The sequence below is a fragment of the Syzygium oleosum genome, unplaced genomic scaffold (assembly GCF_021117445.2).
Source record: "Syzygium oleosum isolate NSW1041296 unplaced genomic scaffold, Sole_v2.1 Sole_v2.18, whole genome shotgun sequence".
Lineage (NCBI taxonomy): Eukaryota > Viridiplantae > Streptophyta > Magnoliopsida > Myrtales > Myrtaceae > Syzygium > Syzygium oleosum.
Window position 1 is genome coordinate 3,517,930 of NW_026607502.1, and position 18,694 is coordinate 3,536,623.

At 44.8% G+C, this 18,694-nt stretch overlaps 1 protein-coding gene and 1 pseudogene across 5 annotated transcripts; one reads left to right on the top strand and one right to left on the bottom strand.

Annotated features, from left to right (window-relative positions):
• Nucleotides 1-4,417: 4,417 nt before the first annotated feature.
• LOC115682084 (subtilisin-like protease SBT5.6) lies at nt 4,418-8,414 on the top strand (annotated as a pseudogene).
• A 2,509-nt stretch (nt 8,415-10,923) lies between these two features.
• Nucleotides 10,924-15,506, bottom strand: LOC115682036 (pentatricopeptide repeat-containing protein At4g18975, chloroplastic). 5 transcript variants are annotated; one of them, XM_056319822.1, is made up of 8 exons: nt 15,333-15,506; nt 14,003-14,256; nt 13,795-13,893; nt 13,602-13,682; nt 13,341-13,446; nt 13,006-13,149; nt 11,805-12,017; nt 10,924-11,625 (listed from the first exon to the last, which is right to left on the bottom strand). In XM_056319822.1, the coding sequence occupies exons 3-8, from the start codon at nt 13,815-13,817 to the stop codon at nt 11,428-11,430; spliced, it is 765 nt and encodes a 254-aa protein (XP_056175797.1). In that variant the 5' UTR covers nt 13,818-13,893; nt 14,003-14,256; nt 15,333-15,506; the 3' UTR covers nt 10,924-11,427. The 5 variants fall into 5 exon arrangements, with proteins under 5 accessions (XP_056175797.1, XP_056175796.1, XP_030462026.1 ...); XM_056319821.1 differs by having other exon boundaries at nt 13,992-14,256; nt 15,333-15,505; XM_030606166.2 differs by having other exon boundaries at nt 13,606-13,682; nt 13,992-14,256; nt 15,333-15,504.
• Nucleotides 15,507-18,694: the final 3,188 nt, after the last annotated feature.

The following is an 18,694-nucleotide window of genomic DNA, read 5'->3' on the forward strand; positions in this document are numbered from 1 at the left end:
CTAGCCCGTGAAGGCGAGGCGACCTAGCCGTCGCGACCGGCGACGGCGAGGTCGGCTCCGCCTCGCGGGCGAGGCGAGACCGCGATGGCGAGGTTTGGCCTCGCCTTCGTCCGGCAATGCGAGACCTCGCCGTTGCGACCCAGGCGATGGCGAGGTCTCGTCTCGCCTAGCGAAGGCGAGGCCGACCTCGCCGTCGCGACCCAGGCGACGGCGAGGTCTCACCTCGCCCGGCAAAGGCGAGGCGATCGGCTCGCGGCGACGGCGAGGTCGCCTCGCCTGGCGAGGCGAGACCTCGCCGTCGCGACACGTGCGACGGCGAGGTTGCTCGCCTCCGCTAGGCGAGACCTCGCCGTCGCGACCCAGCGACGGCGAGGTCTCGCCTAGCCCGGCGAGGCCGACCCGTCGCCGACCCGCGACGCCGAGGTCACGCCTCACCCGCAAGAAGGCGACGGTCGCACCGGGAGGTCGGCCTCGCCGTCTGGGCGCGACGGCGAGTCTCGCTAGCCCGAGGCGGGCGACCTCAGCCGTCGCGACCCGGGACGGCAGTCGGCTCGCCCGGGCGAGCGAGACTTGGCCTCGCCGCGACGCACGAGGTTTGGCTCGCCTTCCCGGCAATGCGAGACCTCGTCGTCGCGACCCGGGCGATGGCGAGGTCTCGCTCGCCTAGCGAAGAAGAGGCCGACCTCGCCGTCGTGACCCGTGCGATGGCGAGGTCTCACCTCGCCTAGCGCGGGCGACCGCCGGACCGCGACGCGAGGTCGGCTCGGCCGGGCGAGCGAGACCTCGCCGTCGCGACCCGAGCGATGGCAAGGTTTGGCCTCGCCTTCGTCGGAGGTCTCGCTCGCGTCGGCGGCGACGCGAGGTCTCGCCGCCGCGAAGAGGCCGACCTCGCCGTCGCGACCCGGCGACGGCGAGGTCACGCCTCCTCAAAAAGGCAAGGCCGCGGCCCGGGTCGCGGCGAGGTCTCGCCGTCGCGCTGTCGCGACGGCGAGGTCTCGCTAGACCAGTGGCGAGGCCGACCAGCGTCCGACCAGCGACGGCGAGGTCGGCCGCTCGGCGAGGCGGACCTCGCCGTCGCGACGCGAGCGAGGTTTGCCTCGCCTCGTCCGGCAATGCAAGACCTCGCCGTCGCGACCCAGCGATGGCGAGGTCTCGCTCGCTCGCGAGGCCACCTCGCCGTCGCGACCGCGACGGCGAGGTCTCCTCGCCCCGGGCCTCGCGACCCGAAGGCGGCGAGGTCGGCCTCTGGCGAGGCGAGACTCGCCTTGGGCGAGGCGAGACCTCGCCCGTCGGCTAGGGAGACCTCGCCGTCACGACCCGTGACGGCGAGGTCCGCCGCAGTGAAGGCGAGGCCGACCTCGCGTCGCGACCCGACGGTGAGGCCGCCCTGCCCAAAGGCGAGGTGAGACTCGCGCGCGAGGGCGACGGCGAGGTCTCCTCGCCGGTCGGCGAGCCAACCTCGCCGTCGCCCGGTCGCGACGTGAGGTCTTGCTAGCCACAGGCGAGGCCGACCTCGCCTAGCCGGCTAAGGCGAGGCCGACCTCGCCGTCGCGACCCAGCGACGGCGAGATCGGCCTCGCTCGCGGGCGAGTCCGCCGTCGCGACCTAGGCGACGGCGAGGTTTGGCCTCGCCTTCGTCCGGCGAGGCGAGACCTCGCCGTCGCGACTCGAGGCGATGGCGAGGTTTCGCTCGCCCCAAAGGCGAGGCCGACCTCGCCGTCGCGACCGTGCGACGGCGAGGTCTCGCCTCGCCGGATCCGGCCTCGCCGGGCTCGGCGAGGGTCGCCGGATCCGGCCCTCCCCGGGCTCGGCGAGGTCGCGGGCTCCGCCGTGGGCCGGCGACCCGCCGACCATGCGCCCCACCACCGCCGGCCCTTCCCGGCGGTGGTGGGGCGCAGCGGCGAGGGTTTCCCCGCCGCCGCAACTTTTTTTTTGAAAATAAAAAATTCGAAAAAAAGCCAGGTAATTTTCACCGTGTACAAGTCAAACTATTTTTTTTTAATTTAAATGCCAGGTCAGCTTTTTGGCCGGAGTCACTAAAGTGATCGATTTTCCTCCGACTTGGCACCAAAGTGATCCGAAAAAAAGTTATGGCACCAAAGTGATCGCCGTACACTAGTTATGGCACTTCTAGTGTACTTTTGCCCTTCTTTAGCACAGGTGGGGACCTTCTCAATCATACTTTCATAGTTCTCCTCCCAAAAGCTCATACACATATTTAAACTAATTTCGCTCCATTAGCCTATGTGATGTGAGCTATAAACTCATTTCCAAACTGCTAGCAAATAGACTAAACGGGTTCCTCAGTCGTATTATTTGTCCTCGGCAATTTGCGTTTGTTCTGGGTAGAAGTATACAAGAGAATTCTATAAGTGCAAAGGAAATCATAGAGTCCATGCAAAAGAAACGAAAGGGGAGGGAGTTAAGGTTAAAATGTCAAAAGCTTACGATAGAGTAGACCGTAATATACTTGATAAAATACTCCGAAGCATGGGTTTGTTAGACCATTTTTGCAAGCTCATAAATAAATGTATTTAACTACTAGAGTTTGCCCCAATGTCTACCCTTCCTACTTGGAAAGAGGGAGATGGGGAGTTCGATTCTCCACCTTCTAAAGGGGGCTAAGGGTGTCGACGTTTAGTTTTAGATGTGGATTTCGACTCCCACGCTCTGCAAAAAGGCAGGGGCAAAAATCTAAGAGTGAGTTGAGAGTTAGAGTAAAACAGACAAAAAAAATGTGTATTTTGACGGTTCATTATACCATGCCCATCCACGGGAGACCGCCTAGAAGTTGCAAATGTCAAAAGGGTCTTGGACAAGGTGACCCTATCTCATTCTCGAGTCCTCCATAGGGCAGAGGATCTGAAGATGATAGTTGGAAAGTCCACCTTTGTCAAATATTATGTATGCCATTGGCTTGTTGTAATTTCGCAAGACACTAAGCATTAAGTGAAAGCACTAAAGGAATGCTTTAGTATTTTCCGTAGACTAGGTTATTTTGTGAGGGGGAAGGAAAATATTTTCCCACGGAAAACGTTTTCCCCGAACCCGGAAAACCGGAAAATATTTTCCGGGAGAATATTTTCCGCCAAACGAACTTGAGCCTAAGCATTAAGTGAAAGCACTAAAGGAATGCATTGATAGTGGTCAGGTCAAAGCTTGAATCGTCAGGGGTCGTCTATTTTCTTCTCTAAGAACTCTTCCCTGGGTATGAAAAGTTCAGTATGGGCGAGTTCCACATGCGGAAGACAGAATCTGAAGCATTGTATCTTGGTGATCTCCTCTTCAAACTAGAAGAGTGTAGGGCTAAATACCACTTCGTGGAATAGTAGGTTGATAACAAACTTAGCCCTGCGAAAAGGTTAAGTACCAATTCGTCTATTTTATTTTCTTTCCTTTTTTTTTTCCTTATTTCCCTCCGTGGGTCCATGGCCTCGACAACGTATGATGACCTAGCGAGGGCCGAGATGCCCTTGCCGGCTAGCTCTGGGCAACGGCCGCAACGCCCTCGTCGGCCACTAGGCGAGGGGCCGAATGCCCTCACCAAATTATGGGCCAAGAGAGAGCTAATGAAGGCGTCCCGGTCCTCACCTGTGGTCGGAGGAGGTCACCTGCCATCCCGAAGGCTAAGAACTGACGGAGAGAAATAAGAAAAAAAAATAAACAAAGATAAAGAAAAAAATTCAATGACAAAAATTATCAACTTTAGTTTTACCCATACTTCATAGGACGACTGGTGTTCATATTTGTGATAGATAGCCAAAATTAGCCGGAAAAATTATATTGATAAATCATTAAAAAGTTTTTGATTAAATTGACCAAATTAAAAAGTTTATGACAAAATTGGCATTCATACAATAAGTTTACGAATTTTTTCTTTGGTAATTTTCTCACCAAAGAAGTGTAGGTGGCGATACTAAACAATGGTCATTCCATTATATCTTCAAATTCAAATTGCATGCAAAACCCACTACTCATTTATTTCTTTTCAATCATTTTTCTGATATTTCAGGGATAAGATGTTGATATTAATCAACAAATCCTATCTACAAGAAGTAATCTAACGAAAAATCTAACTTCAAAACCACCTTTTTCTGAGTCAGAGGACCTTTTCCTGAGTCAGAGTTGAACTTATCGAAAGAATATCAGATTTTCCTCCCTTATCCTCGTTATAAAATCACGTCTTTCTTTTCTATCATCCAGAGCACAATCACCTCGATTCAACAGCCAATTGGAACTCGCAATGAACCATGTGTTCCTCCTTCTCATTTGCCTTCCCTTACTCTCGTCGTGCGCGGAACACCAGGTTCTAAATCTCAAGTTCTAGACTCAGTCGCATCGCTTCCTCATGAAGATTAGCATCAACAGTACTGTTTATAAGTTCGAGTATTCGAATGATTGATGTTGCTTGGTACACATAGTGTATTTCGGAGAGCACGATGGAAGCAAAGCAAAGCACGAAATAGAGGACTTCCACCACTCACATCTAGCATCAGTCAAAGAGGTTGAAATTGAAGAGGCCAGATCTTCTCTTCTCTACAGTTATAAGAACAGCATCAATGCCTTCGCAGCTGTTCTCACTCCACATGAAGCCTCCAAGTTTTCGAGTACTCGAAAAAAATAAAGGGTCTTCCTCAAAATTCTATTTTTGATTTAATAAATTTGATTGATCGAGTCAATCGTAGCAATATGAAATTATATGTGAGGGGTATTTTTTGTAGAACAGAAATAGAAGGAGTGGTATCGGTGATAGGAAGCGAGCCGGGAAAGTATTCTTTGCAAACTACAAGGTCATGGAAGTTTGTGGGCTTAGAAGAAGAGAGGCAACCATGGAACTTTTGGGACCATGATAGATTGGGACAAGGCCTATGGGAGAAAGCCGAATATGGAAGAGGAGTGGCTGTTGGCCTTTTGGACAGTGGTAAGTCTCGAAACGTAGAGATAAATTCGAGGTGATCTCGAAGCATCAAGTGCCACTCATCTCACCGATCACGGAACATCGAGTTTCTTTGTTTTCTTGTAAAGAGAATATATGTTATTTTTCGAAAGTACCTAAAAATGCAGTCCAATTTATTAGCAATTCTAATACTTTTTCCTATTTGAATGATGCATCAGATGCAAAATGAATGTTAATTGGTGATTTTTCCTTCCCCTTATCATTAGGTGTGTGGCCAGAGTCGAAGAGTTTCAGTGAGAGAGACATGGGGGCCATCCCAAAATCTTGGAAAGGAGTATGTCAAACCGGACAGGAGTTTGATACATGCCACTGCGACAGGTAATCATCTCAAATATGGTTAAGGCGAAATTTTGAAAATTTTCTTTCAAGTAGGTAATGACATGTGGCCATCTATTTTAAGGATTCAATTTGTGTGTAAAAGATAAAGTTCTGTTTAAAATAATTTATTCGACTTACCAGACTAAATACCTAAATTTGAAACCAAATTTTGTAATAAAAGTATTGCAAAGTGGATGAGACTATAATTGTGTTTAATTCGGGAAAAATTTTAGGGCCAATTCCATAAAAAAGCACGAACTTTAGGTCTAGTCGCAAATTTGGTCCGAATTTATTTTGTTTAAAAAAAAATCACCAACTTTCAGCAGTATCCTAAATCTGGACCCCGTTTACCCTCCATCCACAGTCACTATCCGCCACCGCAAGCTGACAGATATAAAGGTAAAACTACACATAAAAATGATTTTTATTGATTATAAATGATTTTCCGTTAACTAAACATTTTTAGCTAACTAAACACATAAAAATCCGAAAAAATTAATTCGCACGAAATTCTTTCGGTCAAACAAATACATCCTATGCCTTACAAAAACCGTTGTCTCGTGTACATGTTACCGTGCCAAAAGTACATGAGACAAAAACCAAAGAACAATTGGCGCACGAGGTCACAGCTTACGATGAACTCTCATGTTGCAGAAAGCTTATTGGAGCTAGATTCTACCCAAAGGTTATGAGAAATCCTATGGGCCTCTCAACACCACCTTAGATTACCGGTCGCCTCGTGACGTGGACGGGCACGGGACCCACATGGCTTCCATGGTTGGAGGCCAGAAGGTTCCGGACGTCTCGGCCTTCGGCGGGCTTGCGTGGGGCACCACTGCGGGCGGCGCGCCGCTCGCCCACCTGGCCATGTACAAGGTGTGCTGGGCGGTCCCCAGCATGACCAAGCAAATGAATGTCACTTGCTTGGAGGAGGACATATTAGCCGCTATAGATGATGCCATTGGCGACGGGGACGATGTCCTGAGCATCTCCCTAGGCAACAATAGGCCTCTCCCTTGCACCAAGGACTATCTTGCCCTCGGCATGCTCCAAGCAACGAGAAGCAGCGTGGTGACGGCGTGCGCCGCGGCGAACTCCGGCCCCACCAGGTCGACTCTATTGAACACAGCTCCGTGGGTCATGACAGTCACTGCCAGCAGCCTCGACCGAGCTTTTGTTGGGCCTCTAATGCTGGGAAATGGAACGTTGATGGAGGTAAGAGGCAAAAATAAATATGGAGATGATGTTATGCACAACATCCACTGGATACCATCAATTTCCAACAGTTGTTTGATGGGGACTCAATTTGTTTTGTTGCGATTCCATCTCTACAGGGACGATCACTCACTCCATACAGTTTGAACAAGTTCTATCCATAGCTTATGCTGCAGATGTGATTGCCCCAAATGTCCCCGAGTACTCTAGAGAGTAACTATTCATATCCCTTGCAAATATTTTGGCTTTCTCTGTATAATTTATATCTGAATCCCTCATTTTTTTACTTGCATGTTTCAAGTCTGCCTCCCTAATTCCCTTTCTCCTGAGAAAATATAAGGGAAGATAGTGTTGTACGCTTTAGGAGGCAATGGAACATTATTTGACAAAGGGTTGGAAGTGAGGAGAGCCGGTGGCGTCGGTCTAGTCATCATTGACACCGTATTTATCGAGCCGGACTTTCCGGACCCCATCAACTGACTTCCGACGACAAAAGTGACTTTTCATATGGCCGTCACAATTCTCGACTACATCAAATATGCCAAGAATCTGGAGGCGAGGATAGCACCTGTGGAGACAGTGATCAACACGACGCCGGCCCCGGTTATGGCCTCGTTCTCAAGCAGATGTCCGAACATCATCGACCCTAATATTCTCAAGGTACGATTTTCAAGCCTCAACTCGTTTCGATGAAATCTAATTTCTTGACGGACCGGAATAGCTGAATTCTTGATTTTGCCACCACCTTCTCTTTTTTTCCCCGCCTTCCCCTCCCCTTTCTCAGCCTGACATCACGGCCCCAGGATTGAATATACTGGCAGCGTGGAGCAGGCGAGATTCAGTGTCGATGTCGGAGATCGACCCGCGAACCGTGGAGTACAACCTGGTCTTGGGAACTTCTATGGCGGCCCCTCATGTGGCTGCTGCAGCTGCTCTTCTCAAAGCTGTTCACCCCAAATGGAGCAGCGCTGCTATAAGATCTGCCCTAATGACCACAGGTTTATAATTAAAATCCCAATCTGATCGACCCTCTAAATGGGAAACAAAAGAAGATTAATAAGCTCGAGGTGTAACTTTTCAAGTCACTAATTGGCATAGTGAGGTGTTTAGCATAGCAAAGGTAAACAAGAGGAAAAACAGAGGACAGACCAACTAGGAGGGCATATGTATCATTAGCTTTAATCTAACTGTTTGGAGTTTCAAATTGCAGCTACTCAGGTCAACACCATGAACATGCCGATAACGGAGGTTACCGGAAATTCAGCAAACTCCTTCGCATATGGATCGGGGCATTTGGTGCCGCAGAGAGCGGCGGACCCGGGCCTTGTCTACGACGTGGCGTTCTCGGACTACCAAAACTATCTATGTGGCCTCGGCATATCAATCAATAACTACACTTGCCCGAGAACAAAGACTGTCTCAAGCGATCTGAACTATCTGTCTCTTCAAATCTCGAGACTTACCGGCGCCATCACCGTGAAGAGAACTGTCACGAATGCTGGGCCGAACCACAAGGCTGTTTACATCTCGAACGTGCAGAAGCTGAGGGGAGCTATCGTCACGATCGAACCCGCGGAGCTGACCTTTGATCGTATCGGCCAGAAGCGAAGCTTCACAATCACGGTTACGGCAGATTGTAATGTGAAGAACGAACTAGCTGGTGAGTATGGCTTGGGATGGTATACCTGGACTGATGGGGTTCACAATGTCAATAGTCCCATAGCAGTATCTTTAGGATAGATTTTCGTTTTGGCCCCACTAATCTCGCGTTGATGATCAAAGAGAGATTCATCAAGTTGGATTGTTTGGATCCTTCCTTGACTTTTCTCCTTCTTGATTGCTTTTGAGTTTTTTTAAGGAGTTTAAATTGTGTTTCGTAAGAGAATTCGAAACGAGGGAGAGATTGACCAGGCTTCTTCCTGTACCTTGTCACAGTTCTCGTCGTCAATAGGTATTCTTCTTCCTTTTGAATAATTCCTCTGCCATGCATCTAGAGAAGGTTTCCACCAAAAAATACCAACCCATGAACCAATGCAACTTGTTAAAAGAAGTTGAGATAATTATTATTTCTTAACCCACAAAACATGTATGATCTTTTGCTAGTAATACACAACGCGAACCCACAAAGTTTTGGAAGCTCAAATATACATGACAGTATACTTCTGGTAAAAAGAATGATAACAGTATACTTTGCAAGCAACAAAAAGTTTAATTTAACAAGGTCGACATAACAAACATGTTATCCTCTAATCTTTCATGCATTCTAACTTCCATTCTAAAGCTTCCTCATTTAGCAGCTACTTAAGTCATTTTCCAAATTAATGTAAATCTTGGGAAATTTGCTTTCTGCACAAACATTTATCACTTTTTTGTCCTAGGTTGCGCTAAATCCACCCTTATTTTGGCTCCATACACATGTCGCAACCTTTCCGAGGTGAACCACCGAGAGAAAACTGACAGATTATTAAGCGATCATAAACGGTTCCTCCTATGAGATGGCACTTTCACTTAACACAAATCCTCCCAAGCCTTACCAATCACAACTTGAATTCTCAATTCAATTATGCAATTAAAATCATTTTGGGGTAGTTGAGAACCTGAGTAGAATGTGGAGTACAGCTTATTCATCCGAACTAGAGATTCTAAATATTGAGATTTGATTACGATGGGTTAATCTAATACTCTTTCAGTATCTTTTCTCTTTAGGATACACTTTGCATGCAATCTTCACCAATTTTATTTCTTAAACCACTAATATGTGAATGGTGATTATGTTAGAAGAGAGAGAGAGCGCTCTTGAGCGATTGGGTTATCAACAAGGCTGACCATGCCCTCTATCTATAGTGAGAGAATTAGTCCTAATTGGATTAGATTAAGGAGTGAATTCATAAGGACTTGCATGGTTGATCGTTGGCCAAGATTGTGCCAACTGGCGCCTCATCATGCTACCTTATCCACCTTGTTCAATGGAACTTGGACAAAACTCCCACAATTTTGGAAATGTCATTAAATCGTCAGCTCGCGTCCCAAAATTCCCACAATGTTGGAATGCATGTTTCCTAGCTCATCAACCTATTTTCTAGCTCCTAAGATGTTGGAAACATGATTTTGAGCTCGCCTTATTTGTCGGACTCAGGATTGAGCTCCAAGAAAGTGGGAAAATTAAGTTCGAAGCGCATACCTTTGGAGTGTCTCCAAAGATGTCACAAAAAATTTCTTCTGTTCCCCAAGCGGAATTGACACAGCATGCTTTTGCAGCTCAGAGTTCTAATCCCCAGTGATAGAACACGAAAATTTGGGCGCTGGAGAAGCCCTCCTTATCATCACAAAAGAGATGCCCTGAAAAAGGTCGGGTATTCAGCAGATGATATATCAAACCTCCGGGTAAGAAATCCCAGGTATTTCATCAGATTTCTGTTGGAAAGTTGAATTATGAGCTCGTCTCTCTTGATTTCATACTCTTACCTCATCCTGGGCCACTTATCGGGCTCACCTCTGGCTCCCTGTATCATGCTTGATGCTAATTGTTAGTCCTAAATGCTTATAAAAACCTCAATGCAATGTGATGCAACGTATAATGCCACATGTAACTTATGTAACTTCCAGGTTGAGTTTTATTTCTAATTTTCTTATCGGATGAACGACAAACAAATGAGCCAAAGTTTAAGTTTCAACAACACGTTCTAAAAACTAAGAAGACAAACTTGTCCAAACAATGGGTCCCACAGGCCCATTTGTTTGTTTTAAACATTTTCCTCGCACGGATCCCAGGAAAATTATCCGAAAAGTCCTTAATCTATTGCATAGTGATCAATTCAATTCTAAACTTTTCAATTTTATCAATTTACTCATAAACCTTTTGACGATTTGCCAATGAAATTGGCCAGAAATGAATGACGTGGACGCCGACTGTCCTACGTTATACAATCGCCACATTAGCGATTTCCAATCAAAATTAGCCAAAAACCTACATTTGCAAATCGTAAAAAAATTTAGGACTAAATTAGCAAATTTGAAAAGTTTACAACTAAATTGATCATCGTACAATAAGTTTGGGACTTTTGAACGATTGTCTCTACTGATCCCACTTCTCACGACTCGCAGATGGTTCCTTTTGCGCTATTTTCCCATCTCTGCCCTCGCAGCTTCCGGTTCTGAGGTCGCACCATTGTGATCGTTGGGATCAAGGCCGTTTGAGGTAGTCAGCCGGATCGAGCTCAAACTGATGTGAGTACTCGGCGATGGCCTCCATCCCCGAGCATGGGGAGGAAGAGAGAGAACGGCCACACCACAGCCTCTGTGGGACTGCGATCCATAATGTGAGTATTTTTGTTATTGTAACTCTTTCATATGTGTATGAAACCAAAGTTGGAGTCGATTTAGCGCCACCTTTCTTCCCCGCACGTTATCATTGGCATTTTTGGCTAGTCAAATAGAAAGAAATCAAGGTAGTCACTTCCACCTGAGCACTGAATATACTGTGATGAACTAGAATCTCTGAGAATTTACAGGGACAAGAGCCAACTTTATAAGGTTCCTGGACAAAAGTACATCCACTTCGAAATTGACATAATCAACACAAATTACTTCTGCAGTTCAGTCTTAATTTCTGCTTCGACCTCCACAAGAAGGATGAAAAAAATGAGTGATTCGCTCTCACTGATGGTGTGACTCCAAGCACCACTATATACAACATAAGCCAACACAATTACTGGGCTATCTTCGATTTTTAAACATGGAATGGCTACTTTTTTTGAATTGTATGTACCTTCATGGGGAAAAAGAATTAGCAGGATCTGAGAAAAGAGGCTAAAAAATCGAATTTGCAAAGATGAAGGGCTCCCACCAGATCAGTTATATCGTCAGTATATGTGCCAGAACATATTTACGAAGATGGTTTTGCTATTACCATCCTCTTTCTTGCTTTTAGAAATGATTTATTCATCTTCCTCCAAAGGTTGCCGACTCACTTTAACTCGCTCCCCATTGAAATGGATGTACTTCCACTTACGTTGGTATCTTTTAAGGAACAGCTTCCGCTTTTCTTCTTGACCAAGTCTCCCAAATGCGCACGCTATTCTCCTGACAGTATCTTCATCTGGCTTCACACCCAACTCTTCCATGTCCGCAAAGACCTTAAACATTCCACCAAAAAAATCAAAGTATCGACACAAATTTGGATGGAGCTAATGAAATCTTTCAATGAAGGAAAGAAAGTACAGAATCTAAAAACCTGTGAACTGTAATCACAAAAAGCTGTTTCATGCGACTTAAGCAATGAAAGCCATTTCTGCAAGTAGGAAACAGTACACACCTCTATTATTTTATCTTGCATGTCATGGTGATCGTATAAAGAGATCATCCTAGAAAATAACCGCTTTGAGATTGAGCGCGTATGCGTGTGCAAGATCATGTTCCACAATGATTCAGCCTCGTCAACCCTCCCATCCACATCAAATGCCAGCAGCAAGGTATCATATGTTGCCATTGTTGCTCCTTGACCTTTTCCCAGCATCCACTTTGCAACCTGAGTATTAATGAAAATCAAATAACTGGTTTAGTTTGAAGCACGTGAATACTTTTCTCCAGGAAAAAAAGTGGAAATGTCGCAATGTACGTACAGATTGCTCATAACAAAAGAAGCTCCAGCAAATTTTGGAACAACCCCAATAGCCTCGGATTACCAAAACAGAAAAAGCATATGATTGGAAAACAATGCCAACATTCTTGATTCATCTCTATTGGCAATTTGGTGGATTGCTTAGACTGGTCCATGCACTGTACCAATAAATTCATGTCTATTCACCTATCAACAGAAACTATAAAATAGTTGCACTTCATCAGGAACATAGACACAATACAAACACCTAGAGGACAAGGTAGACAGTGATTTTCGACAATATGATGCATATTTCTTGGACACTAACTTAAATAAGTTCTCTTTTCATAGCATCTTTGCTAGAATCCAGCATGGTCTACGACTTTATGCACAGATAGGTTAAATTAACCTGCATGTCCTAATAAGAACACATCCATAACCTAAGGCTCTGTCGTCATCTAGTTGTATATATCATCAATATTATAGTAGATGCTATGCAAGCCAGCTTCTTTGTGCATGTGGAATCAATACAGACTAGTTTGGGCTTTTTATTAAGTTCCTAGAACCAATCTGGTTTCAAACATACTTTGTCTTGCATCATGGACTCCAAGTAATTGTGCTTCATACATTGGTTGGACCACAAAATTATGATAATAGCAACTCTGCCCATGAATCTTATTCAGTCCATCGCATTTCAGATGTACATCGTCATTAGTTAAGTTTCAATCCTTATCCTCAATGGCACGCAGAATGCCACCACTTAACAGTAATAAAAACTTTGTAATGCTGGGGGATGCCCCTAAGCTGCTGTACTTCATCTGGTTTATAATACTTACATTCACACCAAAAAAAAAAAAAAAACAGTAATAAAAACTAGTAATCAAGAAAAGGACGCAATAAATTGGAATAGCTATACCTGAATCACACGCAGCCATTGACTTCTACTTTTCAATATCCTCAAAGCCTTTGCTGCGGCAATCAAGGGAAACTCCACCTCCCAAGCCGTCCATTTATCCAATGCTTTATAAACAGTCTCTTTCTCATGGGGAAGATCAGAAATCTGTTCCAACCAATAAAGAGACGCTTTACAATTAGAAGGGAATATGTAATATTACCAATCAAGTAGAATTAAATTTGCATAACAACCATAGAGCTATTTTTCAGATGTGAAATTTATACAATTTGTCCTCCAAAGTTCTTACAGTTCTTGTAAGAAAAGGAAGTCTAAATAAAAGGAAACTATGCTCTTACAATTCTCACAAGATTGAGAGCCTTTTGACCAGACCCAGCTGAATCCCTTCTCTGCCAAAAGTGGTGCTCCTTCTTTCCCTTCTTTTTATTTAACGCTATGCCTTTCCTGCGAAGAAAAATAAAGCACAACACCTAAATCAAATGGCAACAAAACAAGGAAGAATGCTTTTTAATGAAATTTTCTCACTTCTAGATCCAGTATGGCTCATTTAAAATTAGTTAGACATAAGGAAGATCAAGCAATCGAATTGGAGAAACGACCAACTTGGCAGTGGCTTGAGATTTTGATAAAGACTCTCCATCTCTATTGAGGTTTCCCTTGACATGGGAAAGACGGGTGTCCTACATATCACCCAAGAAATCTACTCACTAGATTATAAACAAAAAGAAAAAAAAAACAAATTTAGTTGAGGATGAATTTCCTGAGACACATATAATTGATTTTTATCATCACCTTTCCTTGGACAGCAAAAGCATCACGGTTTCGAATTAAGGAGATTCTCGAACTTCTAAATCCATAACGCAATGATAATGCAACTCCAGCATTCTTGATCTGGCGGATCATGCAAAGGAAGAATCAGAAAAAGATATATACGCTATGAGTAGCTAGTCAAGTCAATTAGATAAAATTTGAGGTGCTAAGATGCTAACCTGACTTATACCTGGATGGTAGAACTGGTGAGAAATTAAGTTCCGACAGTCCATGACCAATTGCCTTCCTTTTTCTTTCAGTCAAACCCAACCAAAAACACCAAATTAATCTGTTACATTTTCTCTATTTTGTCCATTCAACTAATCTCCCTCTCCCTTCTATTCTCGGTCACCTTTTAGATTATGTAGGCACGTGCAGTATGGTGGAGTACCCTTAGCAGAAGTCCAGTGACTTCACTTGAAAAGACACACAGTTTCTTGAAGGCTGGAATTCAACAGCAGGAAAAGTGAGTATCTGAATTATGAAGAATTTCGAAATAACCTTAATCTAACACGGGCAATTCATCAAATGAATTACATGTAAAATTCTGGCTGTTCTCATCCACCAGCTCACGATAAAAGGATGATATGAAACATCAACGAAGCTCCTCAAAGACATGCTTTATCATCTTATGAGGTTCATCAACTCGTACAAAAGGAAAAGAATAATTCAAATGCAGCAAGTGATTCAACTACTTCTGGTCAGATTGCTCAAAGGAAGATGAAACAACCAAAACAATTATCAAAAACAAAACAACAGTTGCCGTCTTAGGAAGAGCATAAGTTTCATTGTATTTTAAAAAAAGAAAAGCAAACAGGGATTCTACACAAGAAAAGATGTACAGGGATGCTGTATACGAGATAACACTGAAATGAAAGTCCACGAAAGAGTCATTGGCATTAATAATGACACGCGTAATCGTTCGTAAATTTTTCATAAGCTTTAAATACCATCCGCAGTGAGGCATTAATTCCTTTGTTTCCATTTTTAGGCCATTAATTACTCATGAAATTCAAATTCACGCACAAATTTCAAATATACTCCCAATGTTATGCATACGGGAGTCCTCAAAAACTGCAAAACCAGGGTCAATAATTTTCCTGTTCATGTATTCCTTTAAACAAAAAACTACAGGATTCTGTGCCGCATGTTCTCGCCCATTACATGCACTCAAGTCAGATATTCATACAACAGAACTTAATGAGTCGTGTCTTGAGCAATCTATCAAGCAGGTTGTGTGCATCCAGTCGTCAATTCGATGCTCGGCACCCATAATAAGTACATGGTCGCTGCTCAAATCAAGAGAATACCAGAACTTCGAACTGGAATCGGTGGTGAGAGATCAAAACAGTTCAAGAACATAACACTTGGACATATCTCGTCTTTCTCTTCACCCTACACATGAACCCGCAAAAGTAGGAAGCCGACATGGAAGTGGAACTTCTATGATGATCGGTGGACAAGTAAGAAAGAGAGAAAAGGACAAAGATCGGGAAGAGAACGAGGAAACGAAGGGTTACCATGTTGGAAGCTCGAGGCGACCGGGCAAAGGGAGCAGAGGAAGATAGCAAAATAGACCGACCAGTAGCCCATTCGTGCGCGGTTTAACATTATACAGGAGGGGTAACCCCAGGAAATTGAAATTGCAAATGGGGGCAGTTTTGTCTTTTCCGGGAGGCGGCGGGTGAGCAACGGGAGCCGGTTCAATCGGGAATCGAACCGGAAGGAACCACCGGTTCACGTGAAGACCGATTCGTGTTTCGCTCTTAACTCAGTGTACCGTTGGCGCTAGGGGTGTCAATGGGTCGGGTCGGGTTTCTATGATACCCGACCCGACCCAAATCACAAGGGGCACATGCTCTCTCTGACCTGGCCCGGCCCAAAACGCATAGTACCCAAAGCGAAAATCCGGGTCGGGCCGGTTCGGGTCGGGCCGGGTTTTCGGTTTTTTTTTTTTTTACCTTAGGTAAGCAAAGGATATAATTGCCTAAGGTATAATCTTCAGCTCTCCTTTTGAGGTCTCTCACAGTCGAAATGTGCTCCACCTGAGAGTGCAGCAAAACAGCTGCAAATCGAAGAGTGAAATCATTTCGAGCAAATGCCGCGATCCGTGCCATGGCAAACACATCTTAAACTCCACAACAGCATATTAGCATGTCTCTTAGAGGTTGCCACCAACTCGCGATGCGACTAACATAAAAGCTATGAGAAAAGCATAAGACCGACTCTAAGCTCGGCAGCCTGTTGTGTAGATTGACAAATTCGATCACTCGGGAACTCGAAGCAACGATTCGGGTCAAAACTAAAAGAAGAAATTCGAAGCATTCAAAAGAATATCTGTTGCTCTAATTCAAGGAACGCCTAAAAAAGTCGAAACAAATTTAAAATTCCCAGCTCCAGTCATCTTCACTGAACTGCAGTCAAAATCAAATGAACCCAAAACAGAGTCGAAGCAATTTCATCTTCCCGCACCAGCCATCTTCTCAGAACCCACACCAAAACGCAAAATCCCCCACCCACCTTCCAAACCCAGAAAAAATGGCTTAAAAAAAAAGAAAAGAAAAGAAAACCCAGGTCGAGAATGGATTCAAATTCAAATCAAACATCTCTCACCATTCATCTCACGGTCACCAAGAAAGGAACGAAGATAAAAGCAGAAGGAATCAATATCACAAGGGCTTAAGAGACTCGTCGGACACGGCGACACGCTCACCAGCAAACAACGCGGTCCGAACAATGAAGGAAATTCGAACCACAGGGTCGTTGACGACGAGGAAGAGAGAACGAAGACGCACCACCCTGCAAGCCCTTCGCGACTCGTTTGAGCTGCGAGACAACCGGGCACAAAACCGAAGGAGAGGGAGAGACGCACGCTGGAACACCAGAGTGCGCTAATAAGACTGAATAGCGAGCGAGATCTACGAAAACGGATCCCCAGTTCACCGGATCTCCGTCGAAGACTTCACTGCAAACCTGTAAAGAGGGGGTGAGCGGGAGCTTGAAGACGAAGTGACGAAAGAGATGTCGATGATACAATCTAGGGTTTTTTTAAGTCACGGGCCGGTTGTTAATAAAGCCCGATCCGGACCGGCCCGGCCCGGCCCGAAACAATGATAATATATGAAATTTTGAGCTCTTACCCAATCCAGAGGAGGCCCGCCCCGAAAAAGTCCTAAATTTTCGGGCCGGTCCGGGTCGGATCGGTCCGGTCTGGGTCGGGCCGGGCTTTATTGACAGCCCTAGTTGGCGCCATGAGTTCTTGCGACCCTTCCGACAATAAATTAGTTGACTGATTCTATGGCCTTTGCCTTTTTGTTTTCCCCTTCTGTTGTTCGTAAAGTTTTGAGTTTTTCTTTTTCTTTCTTACTAGGGGGAGTGTAGCTGCTTCGGAGAACGGAAAGACAGGTGAATCCAAAGTTCATGCGCGCTCACCATCACCCGAGGTAAAACCCATCATTATATTTCCCTTGATCCTGATTATCAGCGCTTGATCTTTTCGGTTATGTGCGTGTGTATTATTAGCGTTTTGAGTTATGGTGCTGGTGGATTGAACAAAATCACAATTGGATAGACAATTGTAATCGATTTCCCTACTTTGTAATGAATTGCGTAAAGCACCGATCATCGGATGATGGAGTTAGTTTGAGGATGTTTAGTTTTTGGCCATGACAATTCTAGGCACGAAAGTAAAAAAATGGCCGGTTCCGTTTTCAATTCCAAAATTTGGCAACCGACTGATAAGTTCCAGTGTTCCTAGTCTAGAACCTACCCACTCTAAAACTTTTCACCCTCAAAAAATAGACTAACCAGTAAACTTATGCTATGTCGATCTTTAAAGTCCTAGTTTCAGTTTGTCGCTCAGAGGAAAAGAAAATAGCCTCTTTCTAGTGGAAGAATGCTGAGCCAAACATGGGGATTCGCCAAAGAAAGTGGGAAATGAAGAAATTGGGGAAGAGTGAGTTATTTATCATCCAAGCATTCTTCTGACGACTATAATCCAATCTCTTGGTCCCTAGGAAAGGAAAAAGAATTTCACGTTCTTCCTTTCGAGAAGGGAGTATTAGGAAAATCCTATTTATTGTAGCTTTCTCTAGAACTCCGGGAAAAGCATGAATAAAAAAAGGCTCGAATAGTACGATCCCTCCATCACCCCAAGGTCTGGAGTATAAAGATGTGGTAATTTTCAATAAAGCCGTGTTTGTGAAGCAGGCTTAGGAGAATCACTTACCACCCTCAACGGCTATGGAGCAAACTACCTAAAAGACTTTTGTTCCTAAGTCAGATTTTTGCCATGCCACTAAAGGTGCACATTCTTCATGGGGGTGACCGAGTATGATTTCGGGTCGAGAATCAATATCCACATCAGTTAAATGGAGTGTTGGAAATGGGGGAAAATATATGGATCAGGGAAGACAAATGGCTGCAAAAAGCGAGAATCCGTAGCCACTAAACAAGGATAAAAAACGAAGTATATCGGAGTTAATCGATTCAGAAGCTGTTTAGCAGAAGGAACAAGTAATTGGAGAGTGGCTTGACGAGGAGACTGCAACCGAGATCTCATGTTTATTGTCATGAATTTCTTTATCATGTTCGTTTTACTAGAAAATGGCAAGTTTGTCAAAGAAAAATGTACATTGGAGTCATGAAGATGTGGAAATTTTTGTAAGTTGTGCATTGAACTATTTGAAAAAGGTCTTGCCACCAATGAGAGGGATGGATGGTCAATCATTATTAACAAGTTAGAGAAGTTGAGGTGCAAAAACTATGATAGAACTCAAATGAGGAGTAAGTTGGATCATCTTGAAGAAGAATGGAGAAATTGGAAGCAATTGCTCTATAAGGAAACGGGACTAGGATGGGATCCTAGCAAGAGACAATTGAT